The sequence below is a fragment of the Hyperoodon ampullatus genome (genome assembly GCF_949752795.1).
Source record: "Hyperoodon ampullatus genome assembly, chromosome: 4".
NCBI classification, from domain to species: domain Eukaryota; kingdom Metazoa; phylum Chordata; class Mammalia; order Artiodactyla; family Ziphiidae; genus Hyperoodon; species Hyperoodon ampullatus.
Window position 1 is genome coordinate 161,803,481 of NC_136917.1, and position 16,521 is coordinate 161,820,001.

Sequence of the window (16,521 nt, forward strand, 5' to 3'; positions counted from 1 at the left end):
GTCAACAAATGTTGGCTGATGGGCAACTCAGTGCCAGGGAAGAACTGGGCAGCCTCTGGCATCTAAGAAGTGATACCCCAGACCCTCTAACTTTGCATTATAAGAATAGAATACTGAATGTTCTCCCTGCACCACAGGAGCTGTTGTGTGGGAGACCAGCAAGTAGTCCAAAATCTGGTAGGTTACCCAAAGTCCAGTCTGGAAAGCCAAGTTGAAATCCATTTTTTTAAACATGCAGGTGTGACTGAGGCCTTTACCCCTTAGCTGAGTGATAAGCAGTCTGGCCTCAACAGCAAAAATTAGCCATAAAATTGGCAGTATGACCTCTTCTCCCTGTATCGGGAACTTCCAGGGCTCTCATCTGGGGTTCCATTCTCCTTCTGCCACCCACCTCCAGGGTCTTATCACACAGGAGAGGCAGAAATGCAGGCACCTGGGGGTCGTCAGCCTTTGAGTGTATGGTTGTCTTCAAAAGTAAGAGGTGTTCCTGAAGCCTCATCCTCCTGACTCTACAAGTAGGAATGCAGCATCAGAGAAATATTTTAAAGTTTCTGCTCCCATTATGTTTTTAACCTAGGAGTTTCTTTGTTTAAAAAAAAGAAAGAGGAGGAAGAGGGAAAAAGAGACACATATCTTGCAGTTTGACTGTCTTCATCTCAGAGCTTCTCTGATAAAATACCATAGATAGGGTGGCTTAAGCACAGACATTTATTTCACACAGTTCTGCAGCCAGGAATTCTGAGATCAGGGTGCCAGCATGGTCAGGTTCTGGTGAAGGTCTCGTTCCCAGTTTATAGACAGCTGCCTTCTTACTGTGTCCTGACACGGTGGAGAGTGAGTTCTGGTCTCTCTTCCTCCTCTTATAAGGGCACTAATCCTATCACGGGGCCCCACCCTCCTAAACGTAATTACTTCCTAAAGGCCTGACTTTGAAATACCATCACATTGGGGGCTAGGGCTGCAGCATAAGAATTGGGGGTGGGGGGTGGCAAGCATTCAGTCTATAATATTGATGTGAGATTAATGACAAGTATTTAGGCATCACCTGGAGGCCACTTAGCAAAGGAAAGTGTATAATGAACATACTCTTCTGCTCTTGAAGGATTTCAGCTGGTCAGGGATTTAAGATGCAAACATCTAACAAGGTAGAGATGGCATGCAGAGGTATTGTATTAGTTATCTATTGCTGTGTAACAGTCAGCCATAAACTTAACAGCTTTCACAACAAACACCAATTACCTCATGGTATCTATGGGTCAGGGGTCCAGGCACAGCTTAGCTGGTCCTCTGTCAGGGTCTCAGAGTGTCAGCTGGGACTGCATTCCCTTCTGGAGCTTGGGGTCCTCTTCCAAGCTCACGTGGCTCTAGAATGCCATTCTTTGCAGTTGTAGGACTGAGGCTGCAGTCCCACTGGACCCTCTTTTCCTGCTGGCTGCCCCCTGGAGCTACTCTCAGCTTCTAGAGGTCCCCCCACAGTTTCTAACCACCTGAACCCCTCCCAGGCCCTCCCACTTCTTCAGGGCCAGCAGGAGACACTCCTGCTCCAGTCTCCTAAGCTGGAGTCTTATATAATGTAACACATCCATAAGAGTGGTTTCCCATCACCTTTGCCATGTTCTAGAAGAAAGTCACGGGTTCCACCCACACTAATAGGATTAAACAAGGGTGTAAGTCATTGGGGGTCACCTTGGGGTGTGTCCTCCCAGGTGTATAGGTCTCTTCACCTGGAATTCTCCACCCTCCCCTCCACCCCGTTTAGCCAACTCCTCCTTCAAGTCTCTGCTTAGATGCAGGCTTTGACAGGAATCCTATTTGACATTCTTCACTGCACCCTGCACCAAAACTCACCCCTAAACTGGGCTAAGCCCCCTCCTCTGTCATTGACATCTTTCTGTTTTCTGCCCTGTTATAACACTTAACATGCTGTCGTGTTGTCTTGGTATTGCCTGGTGACTTGTCTACAATCACCCAATAGAGAATGTAGAGTTCATTGTTTGTTCTTCTACACAACACAATGCACGTAGTAGGAGCTCACATAGCAGGAGCTCAGTCAGTGTCTGTAAAATGCTAAAAAACTATAAAGTGATGGCACAAGATTGTTGTATGTTGAGTCACTCAAAGAACTTTCTAAAGAAGTTGGTTCAAGTAGAGCTCTTGGCAGTATAATATAGTCTGCTCTGATTTTTTTAATTAAAAAGGTATTACATTCTCTATAAACTGATATCCTCCTCCTGTCTCACTGCCTTATACCATGGAATAACATCAAAGATAATTGACTCACCCAGCCAATACCAGTCTCTTTTCTGAGCTCTGAAAAATCAATCCAACTTCATTTACAATTTACGATGGAAATCAGGCCCCAGCAAGACTTAGAACTGGGTGTAGCACAGGGATACGGAGACATAAAGACATGGGGATTGCCCCCTGTTTACTAAGTTTTTGGGAGATAAGTCATCCCATACAACTGATATATTATGCAGTGTGATCTCTCGAAGGAATAAGGACACAGCTCCAGGAGAGAGCTCACTGTGAATTGACATGATCAGAAGAGTATTCAAGAAAAGGAAATCTTTAAAGAGGAGTTAAATTTTAATTGGTGACACATTGGAAGTAGAGGTAGGATGGAAGCTTATCATTTCACGTAAATATTAGGAAGTAAATGGAAACATGAGAGCATTTGAATTGTATCCACTAAATAGCCTTGACCTTGACCAACATTTGACTTAATTATACACTTAATTATACTCTAGCAGTGTTTCAGTTGGTGTTGCCGCCAGAGATCTTTGCATTTAAAACCTTGAACCTCTAACAAATATCTAGATCTTCTGGTAAAGAAGTTTCTGTCAACACTTACATGACAGAGGGAAATGTGGGCAGCGCTGTAGTCAGCAAATTAAACATGGTGCCAGGGCTTCCCTGGTGGCGCAGTGGTTGAGAGTCCGCCTGCCGATGCAGGGGACACGGGTTCGTGCCCCGGTCAGGGAGGATCCCACACGCCGCGGAGCGGCTGGGCCTGTGAGCCATGGCTGTTGAGCCTGCGCGTCCAGAGCCTGTGCTCCGCAATGGGAGAGGCCACAACAGTGAGAGGCCCGCGTATCACAAAAAAAAAAAAAAAAAAAAAAAAAAACATGGTGCCAGGTCTGAATTCACTGGCTTAAAACACATCTGGTCTTTGGAAGGCAAGGATTCTTATCTGCTGGGGAAGCATCCCTAAAGAAGCTAGGAGGCCTGTCCAAGCCTCTGGAACAGCCCGAGCAGGAGATCCTGCTGTACGTCCCTGCTGAGAAGCCAAGTTTAGGGAGACGGAGGTGAACAGCTGCTCCCCTCTTTCTTCCTGGTTTTGCCTTTTCCCTCTGCCTTGTGACTCTGGCACGTTTTACTTTTCTGGTCCGTGGACTACATTGCCAGACCTTATTTCTTCTCTGGCAATAAAGCCTGCAAGAGGTATTCTATAAAGACATTTTACTGGAATAATCCATAGGCTCTTGAGCTATCTAAGCAAATGATAGGAAAAGCCATGAGAAACTATTCGTATTGGATATTGAGTCAAGGTTAGCCGAGCAGCCCCCTGAGTGGGCACTACCCCTTCCTGAGCTGCTTGATGATGCCTGACGAGGCCGGTGCCTCCGCTCACAGCAGCTGCATCCTGCTGACTAGATCTTGGCCGCATCCTGGGAACATGGCAACATGGCAGCGGACACCACTGGGCTGGAAGAACTGGCATCACTTTCTGTGTGTTGTTGCGTAAATTCAGGGTGGATGTTCTTAATGAAGCCAGGTCAGGTCTCTAAAGCATTTTACTCCATTTGCCCTTCGGGTTATGGAAAGAATCTATTGATAGATAAAGATGTGGAAGTAAATCTAATAGGCAGAGCATGGAGCTCTCTTTGATGGGCATGAAACTAAGGCAGGTATTTCTCTGACTCTGATTCCAACCAGGACAGTCCCTAGACTTCTGATAAGGTGTGAGACGCTCTTTCCTTCATAAAGCTTCCTATTTGTTCATCTGATGAATGTACTGCTGGTTGGCATCGATGCTTTTGTTTTATGATGTCACCACCACCATCACCACTCTTGTTCAAGATTTGACTTCATTACTTTTTCTTTTAAACACTAACCAGAGCAACAGCGTTAGACTAAGATCCTTAATATCAAAAAATCGTCTCAAAGAGAAGTTTAAATATTTCTTTGAAGTCCAGTCTTGATGAAAACGGCTTCATATTTCTGAAAACTTTTTCTCATTGCTGAACTAACAAGCTTTATGCTCGTAGCTGCTGTTTCTTACATTAAACTTTTTTTTTTTTTGCTCAAGATGCAGTCTCTTTATGCATCAGCAGAGCATATTAATTGCAATTATAGGAAGAGCATTGTATGAAAAGCTTTTCTGAGAGAATTATTTGGTGGGAGAGTTTTACAAATGCTCCGGAACCCACAGCAGGAGGAGGTAAGGCTTCTGTGAGTCACATGGTGGTGGGATTCTTTATTTGCTTTTCTGCCCAAATGTCTTGGAAGAGCCAGAGCAGAGAGTCTGGAAAAATGTGCCATCAAGAGGACATAATGCATCATCATGGGCCAGAATGACTCACTGAAGCATAAACTGAGAAATCATGAGTGAGGACGTATGTCGGTTAACCAGCCCCCGACCAGTGCCTCCAGCTGACCGTTAACAGAAAAGCATAAAAAAAATTTTTGTTTGTTTTTAGGAGATAATTCAAAACTTCCTTATGCATCCCATTGGAAATTACAAAATTAAAAGCTACCATGATGGAGGGAAGGTCTCAGTATTTTCATACCTTTTCAAATATTAGGAATTCTGCTACAAATGCCAATTACCAGACACACTTAGGCTTATATAAATGGTAAGCCTAGGATTGAGGTGCCCACGGGCAGAAACAGGCCAGCAAATAGTTACAATCTCTTTGTCCTGATTCTATTGATAGTTTTCTTGCGATGGCTGAACCGAGATAACGTAAATGATTCAGTTCTAATTGCAAACAGTTTATAGAATTACATTCTTTTTTTTTTTTTTTTTTTTTTTTTCAGTACACGGGCCTCTCACTGCTGTGGCCTCTCCCGTTGTGGAGCACAGGCTCCAGACGCGCAGGCTCAGCGGCCATGGCTCACGGGCCCAGCCGCTCCGCGGCATGTGGGATCTTCCCGGACCGGGGCACGAACCCGTGTCCCCTGCATCGGCAGGCGGACTCTCAACCACTGTGCCACCAGGGAAGCCCCTAGAATTACATTCTTAAATGTCAATTTTTTTATGTGCGTTATTTTTGAGCCCAGGAGGCTTTGATTGTAATCATTTGAGAGGCGTGAAGGGAGAGTTTCCACGTGATGGCAAAGTAACATTTTACACATTTCTTGGATTTTTTTCCCCTCCTTTCTTTCTTTTGTCCTTTCTTTTCTTCTCCTCCTCCCCCTTTTCCCCTCCCCCTCCTCCTCCTTTTTAATGTAGCGAGTTTCTCTAGATATCTTCTTACTTAGACTTAATGTAGTACCGGTGCTGGCACATGAACTATTTGTCCCAGCCCACAGTGAGATAAGTATTTATAAACTTGATGGCAATTTCACAGTCATCTTATGCCTGTTGAACTAATAATAACTGAAAAAACGGGACTTGGATTTTATATACCCCTTTGGTTTTTTCTTTCCAGTAATATATTGTTTACTATATTTTACAAAGGTCTTAGTGTGTGACAGATGGGAAGTTTAAAAAAAAAAAAGAAAGAAAAAATCCTTTCCCCACCAGGAATTTGAGATTCCCTGTGCTGGACACCATGGCTGTTTGTGTTTGGAGCAAATCAGAGAAAAAAAAAAAAAGCCTTACCCACCAAAGACACAGCTGACTCAGCAATGCCTTACCGGTGCCTGCCGCATTCTGTGGATGTGACATGTTGCTCTCTCCTGGGCAGGTCTTCCTCCGCGAGTCCTTGGAGCAGAAACTGGAGAAGCGGCGGGAGGAGGAGGTGACGCGGGCGGCCATGGTGATCCGGGCCCACGTCTTGGGCTACTTGGCACGGTAAGAAGTGCGCGGACGGGCTTCCCTGGTGGCGCAGTGGTTGAGAGTCCGCCTGCCGGTGCAGGGGACGCGGGTTCATGCCCCGGTCCGGGAAGATCCCACATGCCGCGGAGCGGCTGGGCCCGTGAGCCATGGCCGCTGAGCCTGCGCGTCCGGAGCCTGTGCTCCGCAACGGGAGAGGCCACAACAGTGAGAGGCCCACGTACCGCAAAAAAAAAAAAAAAAAAAGTGCGCTGACGGGAGGGGGCTTCCCCCGTGTGTGTCACCAGGTGGGGTGGCCCTGGCCACACGCTTTCATTTAAAATAGACCTGGATGGGTTCGGGTCAGGACCAGGCTAAGGAACATCCCAGGGCAGGGCTCGTAACTAGCAATGCCAGCACCTAGTTAGCTTGAGCTGGGCAGGAAATGGGAAAAGGGGCTCCTGAGGTCTCAGAGCAGCGACATCAGGGGACTGGGCAACACATTTAAACATTTCCCTAGTTCCTCTGGGTCACATACTGAAGCCACAGGCAGCTCGCCTGTTGACTTTGGTGCCATCCCATTGGGTCCACAGTGGCCCCCTCTCCAGGGTCTGCCGAACGAGGCAGGTTCTTTTCCTGTGCATCTGAGTTCTGTCCACCTCTGCGGACCTGCGGGTCACCCGAACCCTTGCTCGTCACAGTACGTTACATTTTCTCAAGTACACAGCCGTCCTGCTGTGGCAGATCCTTTGCTTTTTTCCCTCATAAGGACAGGAAAATACATCACATCTCTTGGTTCTGTTTACAACCCAACTTCCTGCCAGGACTTTTCAAAGTCAGTATTAGGAGTGATGTGTTTATTTAGCCAACATGATGATAGGGTCTTGCTTGAGTTTCGTTTGTTGTTATTCTTTTGTTTTTCTTCTGTTTTGTTTTGCCCACAAGGGCCTCCTTGTCAGCTCCCTGTAATGGGTCTCTGTTATGAGCGGATCAGCCCCAAACGAGGTCCTGCTGTCTTGTCTTGTAACAGTAACACGTAAACTCATGTAAAGAGCTCGAAGCCTCATTACCTCCACAGTTATTCTGTTGTGCTGTTTCTGTTCTCATTTTCAGAAAGCAATACAAGAAGGTCCTTTATTGTGTAGTGATTATACAGAAGAATTACAGAGCATTCCTTCTGAGGAGGAGGTTTTTGCACCTGAAGAAAGCAGCCGTGGTTTTCCAGAAGCAACTCCGAGGTCAGATTGCCCGCAGAGTTTACAGGCAGCTGCTGGAAGAGAAACGGGCAGAGGAGGAAAAGAGGAAACGGGCGGAGGAAGAAAAAAGGAAGCGGGCGGAGGAGGAAAGGTATGGGACCTTTCTCGGCTTGGATGAAACAGACGGGAGGACACCTTTGGAGTTTTTATGCTCTGTATCCAGCCTCGCAGCAGGAATTCCCAGTGGATGCTATGGAACCTGCTGTTTGAAACAATACCACTTGGTGGCTCAGATAAAATTCCTTAGCCGCGTTGAAGACCCAGTTCTGTGGTATTTTTATTCACGCAAAGAATAGGTGTATCGCCAAAGGGAGAGACCTTATCCCTCCTTCACGCTTCTAAGTTGTCTTTTGCAAAGCTTCTGTTAAAAAGTTCGCTCTCTGAAAAGCGGGTGTTGGATTTTTTTCATTGCTTGTGTTTATTTTCACTGTCTTTTTTTCTTGACTGTTTTCAGAGAAAGAGAGAGGGAACGAAGAGAAGCTGAGCTCCGCGCCCAACAGGTGACAAATGCCGTGACCACGTGACATCTTGTCTGTTACCTTCCCAGTTCAAACACTTTGCCTCAATGATTGGAAACTAAAGTAAAGATATAGGGAGAAGGATTCAAAGCTAAAATAAATATACAGGAGGAAGAACTTTAGAGGAGATGTTTATGCTGCAATTTCTTACCCATCACAAGTGGGTAAAAATGTGTGAATGCCTAAGATTTCAGTGTGAATCACAGCAGCATGATAGCTCTAGACCAGTGTCATCACTCTATTAGTTTGCTCGGGCTGCTATAACGTTAAGTACCACAGCCTGGGCAGATTAAACAACAGAAATGGATTGTCTCACAATTCTGGAGGCTAAAGGTCCAAGATCAAGGTGTTGGCAGGGTTGGTTTCTTCCTAAGCCTCTCTCTGTAACTTGCAGATTCCTGCTGTGTCCTCACGTGGTCTTGCACCTGCGTACCTGCTTCCCCGGTGCGCAGTGCGTGTGTCCCAATTCCGTCTTCTTTATAAGGACACCAGGCAGTTGGGTTAGAGCCCTGTCTCACGGCTTCATTGTAACTTCATCACCTCTTTAGAGGTCCTGCTCCAAATCCAGACATATTCCGAGGGTACTGGGGCTTGGGGCCTCACATAGCGATTTGGGGGAGGGGGGAATGCAGTTCAGCCCCCGGCAAGCACATCTCATCCCAAAGGAGGGACGCTGCTCGCACTCTCCGTAGCGTCACTTCCTGACCTGACCCCTTCCTTCCTCTGTGTCCAGGAGGAAGCAGCAAGGAAGCAGCGGGAACAGGAAGCCTTGCAGGAGAGTCGGAGGGAGGCCGAGCTGACCCGGGAGCTGGAGAAGCAGAAGGAGAACAAGCAGGTGGAAGAGATCCTGCGCCTGGAGAAGGAAATCGAGGACCTGCAGCGCGTGAAGGAACGCCAGGAGCTGTCCTTGACCGAGGCCTCCCTGCAGAAGCTGCAGCAGCTGCGGGACGAGGAGCTGCGGCGGCTGGAGGACGAAGCCTGCCGCGCCGCCCAGGAGTTCCTGGAGTCGCTCAACTTCGACGAGATCGACGAGTGCGTCCGCAACATCGAGCGCTCCCTGTCGGTGGGGAGCGGCTCTGCAGGCGCGCGGGCCGACCTGGCCGCGGTTGCCTGCGGCGAGAAGCCCAGCTTCAACTTCAGCCAGCCCTACCCGGAGGAGGAGGTGGACGAGGGCTTCGAGGCCGACGACGACGCCTTCAAGGACTCGCCCAACCCCAGCGAGCACGGCCACTCGGACCAGCGCACCAGTGGAATCCGGACCAGCGACGAATCCTCGGAGGAGGACCCCTACATGAACGACACCGTGGTGCCCACTAGCCCCGGCGCCGACAGCACCGTGCTGCTGGCCCCCTCGGAGCACGACTCCTCCTCCGGGGAGCCCACCTACTGCATGCCCCAGACCCCTGGGGGCCTGCCCTCCCCGGACGGGGACTACAGCTGCGACCAGGACGACTACGAGGACGGCGCCATCACCTCTGGCAGCAGCGTGACCTTCTCCAACTCCTACAGCAGCCAGTGGTCCCCAGACTACCGATGCTCCGTGGGCACCTACAACAGCTCGGGGGCCTACCGGTTCAGCTCGGAGGGGGCCCAGTCCTCGGTGAGTACCCACTGTCCTCCCGGGGCCCTGGCTTCCCCGCATTGGGGTGGAAGTTGTCTGTCACCCGCGCCCCCGTTGCACCATCCCTTGGATGAAGACATCCCCCATAGAACGGGCCAGGATTCCAAAGTCAGGCTCTTAAGGCTGGCCTTAAACCCCTCTCTCTTGCCAAAAGCGGTCGTCGCATGAGTAAGTGGAACTTGGTGTCTGTTGGAGGTGGAACGCAAAACCCAGAACTGCGTCTTGCCCAAAGCCTAAGAAAACTGACATTTTCAGTGGAGACTCTGGCTGTGTCCGTGCTGGCTTTGCAGCAGGTTGGGAAATGAGACCCGCCCTAAACTGGAACGAGACTTGCCAGGGGCACTTCAGAGACCTTTCCTGACGGTAGCTTCACCCGCCCACTGCAGGACGTTATGTATATTTTTCTGGTTGTAAGGGAGGAAACTTTAAGGGCTTAAATGTGCTCTTTCCAGCTTCTAGATTTATTTATAGTTTACTTTTATTTCTTCCCGTTGTCCGTGCGTTAAATAATCCCTTGACTTTCTAAGGCTTGAAGATATTTTTATTTATTTGTTTATTTATTTAAGAATATATTTTTTTAATTAATTTACTTTTGGCTGTGTTGGGTCTTGGTTGCTGCACACGGGGTTTCTCTAGTTGTGGTGAGCGGGGGCTATCTTTGTTGTGGTGCACGGGCTTCTCATCACGGTGGCTTCTCTTGTTGCAGAGCACGGGCTCTAGGCGCACAGGCTTCAGTAGTTGTGGCTCACGGGCTCTAGAGCGCAAGCTCAGTAGTTGTGGCGCGTGAGCTTAGTTGCTCCGCAGCATGTGGGATCTTCCCGGACCAGGGCTCGAACCCGTGTCCCTTACGTTGTCAGGGAGATTTTTACCACTGCGCCACCAGGGAAGTCCTTGAAGATATTTTTAGCACAATAACTTAAAGGGAATTAACTCTTGGATGGTTTGATTAAAGTTGTACGCTTAAACAGCAGCGCTGTACTTTGAATACATAGCCTTGGGATTAAAATATGTCTCGTGTTACGTATCAAGTCAGCTGACTGTTTGACACCAAAAGTCAGTATTTTGTAATTCTGAATTCTTTTGATGACCTCACTCTGTTGCACTGTGACGAAGCAGCGTGTTGCTTCTTTGTCTGTTGTTTTTATTTTTTCAGTGTTGACCTGTGCTGGGCATTTCCTTTGCTTGTTTTCTGTCCTTTTTGCTCACTGTTGGCTCTCTCTCTCTCCTGGTCCAGTTTGAAGATAGTGAAGAGGACTTCGACTCTCGGTTTGATACGGACGATGAGCTTTCATTCCGGCGGGACTCTGTGTACAGCTGTGTCACGCTGCCTTACTTCCACAGCTTCCTGTACATGAAAGGTACGACCTGCAGCCACCCTGGTGCCTGGGTTAGGGGGTGAAGTGATGGGAAACTGAGACTGAAGGAGGGGGGCTGAGAAAGTCATCCCACATACCCCTTACCTGGTGTGAGGTCCTCTTAGGTGGATGGAGGATGCCGTGGTGGTGTGATGTGGGGGACCCTACTGGACCATATGCAGCGTTAGGACACAGGGTCTGCAACCACTGTCACCGCTTTCAGTCCCTCTCTCCCTGTTGCCTCCATGTCTCTCTCATATCTGTGCTCTTTTCCTTCCTTGCTTCCTTCCCACATCGTTTCCTCTCTCTCTTTCTCACACATACATACGAACACACGTGTATGTTGCTGCTGGGGTTGGTGCAGCCCATTACCATGATGAAGCTGCATCCTTCCCTCCCACAGGACTATTAGACACCCTTATACATGGGAAAGTAAGGATCTGAGAGAGGATCACCCCTGGCTTAATCTGCCTGTGATGCCTCTCCCTTGCTCATGATAAGAATTTTAATTGTATTTAATTGTATTTTTGCATTGCTGTTGAACTTCGAATGTACTGTACTGAACCTTAATACTTGGGGACCTTGAAGCATCCTTCTTCTGGAAAAGTACTTAATCAGGACCTTGTACCCATGCCTTATTCATGTTCTTGACCTTGACTTCCAAATCAGTGACAGGAATCATGAGAAACCATAATCATCACCAATTTTTGGTAGGAGTTTTATGTGGGTCATCTAAAGAGTGGATTGGTTTCTCACACGGCCCTCGACTCGATGAGGGGAAAGAGGCCAGATCCTGGGCATGGGGCAGAGATGACGAGATCCATTGTCCGCAGATGGTTCAAGTGTTTTATGTTTTCTCTGACCCTTTTCTCCACTTTCTTTTCTACTGCCACCTTTCTTTCTTCCCTTTTCCTTTTCTTCTTCCCCCATGAAAACCTTTTTATTCTGGGTTCCCTTTCCCTGTTTCTTCTGTTCTTTGCCTTTGCTTCTCTCTTCTGTTGGCATATTTATCTTTTCTCATATCTCTTTTGCCCTCCTTAATATTCTTTTCTCTTCTTCATCTATGTCTTCTCCTTTTCATTTTTTTCCCCTCATCTTCAGTGTCTGTCTAACTGCTAACATCATTCATTTGCTTTTCAAAGTTCTGCTGTTCTCAGCCTCAGATACCCCAGGTGCTCACAGATACCCCTCCAGGTTTATTTTTAGGGGAGAGCTTCCTAATGGCCAGAGTCACTGGTTGATGGAAATTCTTGTAGGAGCGTTGGAATGAAAAAGATTGAGAAATTCTAACCGAATAATCGAGTGTTCATTGGATGAAGGAAAATATGTAATCACAAATCAGAACCTAGTAACCCAATAAGTATCTAATCGTAGCATTTTAAGATTTTCTCATGCATTTCTCAGAATAAATAAATATAAGCTTTTTATTATTCATATATTTTCCTCTCCCCCTAATTAATCTAGTTCCCTAAGTTAGCTCAAAACTTCCCTGTAAATCACTCTTATTTATAATATATGGCATTCTTTTATTGTATACTTGTCTGACTAAAACAAATAAGATTAGGAAAAAATAAAGATACATTCAGAGCACTAAAATCCCAAGATTAAAGCATTAAAAGCTCAAGAAGGTAAGCAAGTGAAGTTTTGGCACACTCATCTCTTAATAAAACAAAGAGTTATTGTGTAACTGCGTCAGCACTTAATCTCTGATACATTACCATTTAATGTTTAATAAAGCCTTAAAGTGTGACCAAAAGTTTCAAAGAAACCAATGATAAGGAAAATCTAACCAACCATCAGATTCTATTTTGTGAGCGTAGATGAGTTTGCACCAGCCTACTACTACTAAAGGTGTTTACAGTCACGAAACTAAGAGCGTTGATCAAATTCTCTAGACGAAATATGAAGGGAACACCCGGAATTGGGGGGGTAGGGCTGGGAGTGAGTCCCATCAATGACGTAAGAGCAGCAGAGTGACTGGTGGTGAGGGCTCTTGAGATGACTGTTGTAATCTGTGTCTTTGAAACAGCTGTGAATAACCTTTATCATTCAAAGGCGATAAGATAATAGGATAACTTTGTACTACAATTTCCTCTTGGCTTGTTTTGAGAAACCTAGATTAAAGCCACAAATCAAGAAGGAAAAAAAACAGTTTCCTTCTGGTACCCCCTGGCAAGTTTGCTGTTTGTTAGGAAACAGCTCTGGCGCTTGGTGTGATCACAAAGGCTTCTCAGCTAGGTGAGCAGGAAGTGCTGTAGATACGAGAAAGGGCAGCGGTCTGTAAAAAGCCAGCGAAGCAAGCAGCGCCTTGCACTGCAAAGAGAAACCAGTGTTGTCTTTGCGTCTTCTGTTCCACTATGAAGTTGAGATCTGTAATCATTGAAGTAACCACTGAAAAAATTAATCTTAGAAGGTCTGTTTTAAATTTATTTCTAATCTGTAAAAGGAAGCCATTTTCTTTATACTTACTTTCAGTATCCACGTTTAAATGTTCTTTATTTTTATTATTGGCTGATCAAAAAAATAACTTGTGGACACTTGATAATTACTGAAGTAGATGCAGTATTTATTCTTCAGTGGGTTCGTTGAAGCAGATTTTTGAATCATGGTTGTAAGATGTTACTCTTTGAGCATCCTTGGGGAATCTAGAATAACTAAAATAAAATTATCCTGCTAGAAGAGTATTAGAAATATATTCTGTATAGAAATAATGTCTGCATATCCTTGTCTAATTTGTCTCCACCAAAAAAAGTTTTCCACTAAATAAATTACAGCTAAATTCTCATTTTTAAGGTACTGTCACAGTTTGGTTTGGAGTCTTACTTTGTTTTGTATTCTAAATTTTATACCTTATACGTAGAAGCCATTTTCGGATGATAATGCTTTTTTTTTCCGATGTAAGTTAGGGTTTATTGCTAAACTCTGGAGTCACTGATAAATTTTGTTCCTCACACTGACTAAACAAGGAAGGAATGTGTCAACTTTGACACATTTTAAACTAATTTCCCCTTCCTGCGGTGTTTGGGCAGAAGCATCGTCCATCCATATGGAGGCGGTTCTCCCCCGCCTCCCGTCCGTGGTCCTGCCTCAACCCGGGGTTAGAGTATCAGTCCCTGACTGCTCTTGCTGTTAAGCTCCTCACCAGGATTTCTCAGCTAAGTGAGTAGAAGCTGCTTGGGAGAAAAGGAAGCGTTCTTGTGTAATCCAGCCAAGCCAGTGTGATACCTGCCCAGTGCCCCCTGAACACGACCCAGCAGTGCGCTCACCCATCATCGGTGGGTGTCTGAGGGCGGGTCATTTGGTGCAAAGTTAAGGATGGGCTGGACCTGAAGACCTACTGATCTTATGATCCAATATGACGGATTTTCTTAAACCCCTTCCTACCCAACCCTGGGGAGACAGGTGGCCTCATGAACACCTGGAAACGCCGCTGGTGCGTCCTCAAGGACGAAACCTTCCTATGGTTCCGCTCCAAGCAGGAGGCCCTCAAGCAAGGCTGGCTGCACAAGAAGGGTGGCGGCTCCTCCACGCTGTCCAGGAGAAACTGGAAGAAGCGCTGGTTCGTCCTCCGCCAGGCCAAGCTGATGTACTTTGAGAATGACAGCGAGGAAAAGCTCAAGGGCACCGTGGAAGTCCGGACAGCCAAGTATGTTGATGAGCCCTGGCCAGGGCTGCTGACCGGGGCTCGGGGCTGCTTCATCAATTAAGTCCCTGCCTACAAGCTGTCTGGGGCAAGTTCTTTGAAGCAGTAGATTGTAAGAGGTACTCGGTGAGTCCTCATCATTCCTTTCAGTGGGTTGAATTATTAGGAAATCAGGGAAATAAAACTTCGTCTGTGAAATTCACTTTTTGTGAATTTTCAGACATTCAGCTCTGGGTTATAAGATGCTAGTTGGACATACAACTAGCTCTTTGGACATGTCATTGGCGGCACACAGGAATCGTGGTGTGGATCTTGAGCCACTGGTTGAGCATCTTGTCATCCTTTTATGGGTCAATCTATCACTTTTAATTCTTCTCCAGGCCCAGCTGTAGCCAACAGATGGCTAAACTGGGAGCAGACAGCCAGTCGGGAGGTGTGTGAAATGAATCATTTGTCTTCCACCTTTGTTGGGTACACTAACCTCTTCATACCCAGCGATGAGAGCAACAGAGCTGGTGTTGGAATCCAACACACCCCCTTTTTCTGCCACTTTTTTTTTTTTTTTTTGGCCACGCCACTCAGCTTGTGGTCCCTGGCCTCAGATCGAACCCAGGCCCACGCAGTTAAAGGGCTGAGTCCTAACCACTGGACCTCTGGGGAATTCCATTTTGCCACCTTCTTATAGAACCAAAGCATTGAACCACTGAGGGCCTATTTGTTAAAAGTTAAGTAAGGTTTTCAGAAAATGTTGGGAATTGAGGGGCAGCTTGTTTTCTTGGGTAATTAGATACTAAGCATAAAATTTATTTTGGTGTAGCCACACTCCACTCAAACTGAGCAACCATACACGTTCAGAACACGGGTAAAAATAAGCTTTGAGAGACCAAATTAACTCCCGAAGTCATAGACCTGAAAACGACATATGGTTCCTGCTCAACCAGCATTAGAAACTTTAGAAAATGATTCATTGGAAAGTGGAAAGTTTACTCAAGGGAAGAAAGTCTTCTTTGTATTTAATTTTAAGGCCAAATTGTGAAGTGCAGACAGCAGAGTATCAGGCTTTTCAAGGCTGCCCCTTTGAGGTTCCTTAGGAGACCATGCTCCGTAGTCAGATGAGTTTGTGGGAATTTGAATCTGAGTCCTACAAGTTTCAGCAGCATGGCATAGCTCTGTACCTCCTGCAGTCTTCCCCTGGCCCTGCATACCGTGATGGTCCTCTCTTCACCCTGTAGAAGGGGGGCCACAGATGCCAGGAGGCTGAGAGAGAGAATTGTGATGGTGAATTTCACCTGTGTATTTTGGATGTTTCTTTTGCTACTCACTCTGTGGCAAACACGTGCTTAATAAAGCCCTGTTCTCCAGGTGTTCTGTGAAAATTATAGAGGTAAGGAAGTGTTAGCCCTTCCTCAGCTGTTGGTCACATTCTGTAGAGAAAAGGCAATGAGTTGTTAAGGTTTCACCATCGTAAGAGTTTTTTATTAATTTTATATTCTGAAGTTTATTATAGAAAAAAATATATTTTTTATTATAGAAAATTTCAATCATAGACAAGCGTCGGTAGGAGACTGGAATGAGATCCGTGTGTCCATTTCCCAGCTTTCAGTGGTTGCCCACGGATGGCCAGTGTGTTTCATTTGTGACCCTATCCAGCACTGCCCCGCTACAAACTACATTTTTTTTTTTTTTTTTTTTTGCGGTACGTGGGCCTCTCACTGCTGTGGCCTCTCCCATTGCGGAGCACAGGCTCCGGACGCACAGGCTCAGTGGCCATGGCTCACGGGCCCAGCTGCTCCGCGGCATGTGGGATCTTCCCGGACCTGGGCACGAGCCCGTCTCCCCTGCATCGGCAGGCGGACTCTCAACCACTGCGCCACTAGGGAAGCCCTAAACTACATTTTTTAAAGCAAGTCCTGATGTCATATAATTTCACTTGTAAATATTTAGTACACACTGAAGGATCAAGACCTTTTTTAATATATAGTCACAATATCATTATCACATTTTAAAAGGAACATGAACTCCTTCTACCGTCCAAACTCTTGTCATTGTTCAAATTTCCCCAGTTGTCATACATGGCGGTGATAGTGTTCTTGTTGGTTTGGGTTGGTTTCTTTTTTCAAATCAGAATCCAAATAAGGTTCATAA

The 16,521-nt window shown here is 46.4% G+C and overlaps 1 protein-coding gene across 1 annotated transcript in view; it reads left to right on the forward strand.

Annotated features, from left to right (window-relative positions):
* The window catches only part of MYO10 (myosin X), a gene marked incomplete at both ends in the record, with an annotated part of 225,099 nt that overhangs the window by 188,566 nt on the left and 20,012 nt on the right, over positions 1-16,521 (forward strand). Inside the window, 6 exon segments of the mRNA XM_079701754.1 lie at positions 5,916-6,022; positions 7,097-7,330; positions 7,694-7,739; positions 8,491-9,357; positions 10,613-10,736; positions 14,136-14,379. Coding sequence (XP_079557880.1) covers positions 5,916-6,022; positions 7,097-7,330; positions 7,694-7,739; positions 8,491-9,357; positions 10,613-10,736; positions 14,136-14,379 — 1,622 coding nt within the window.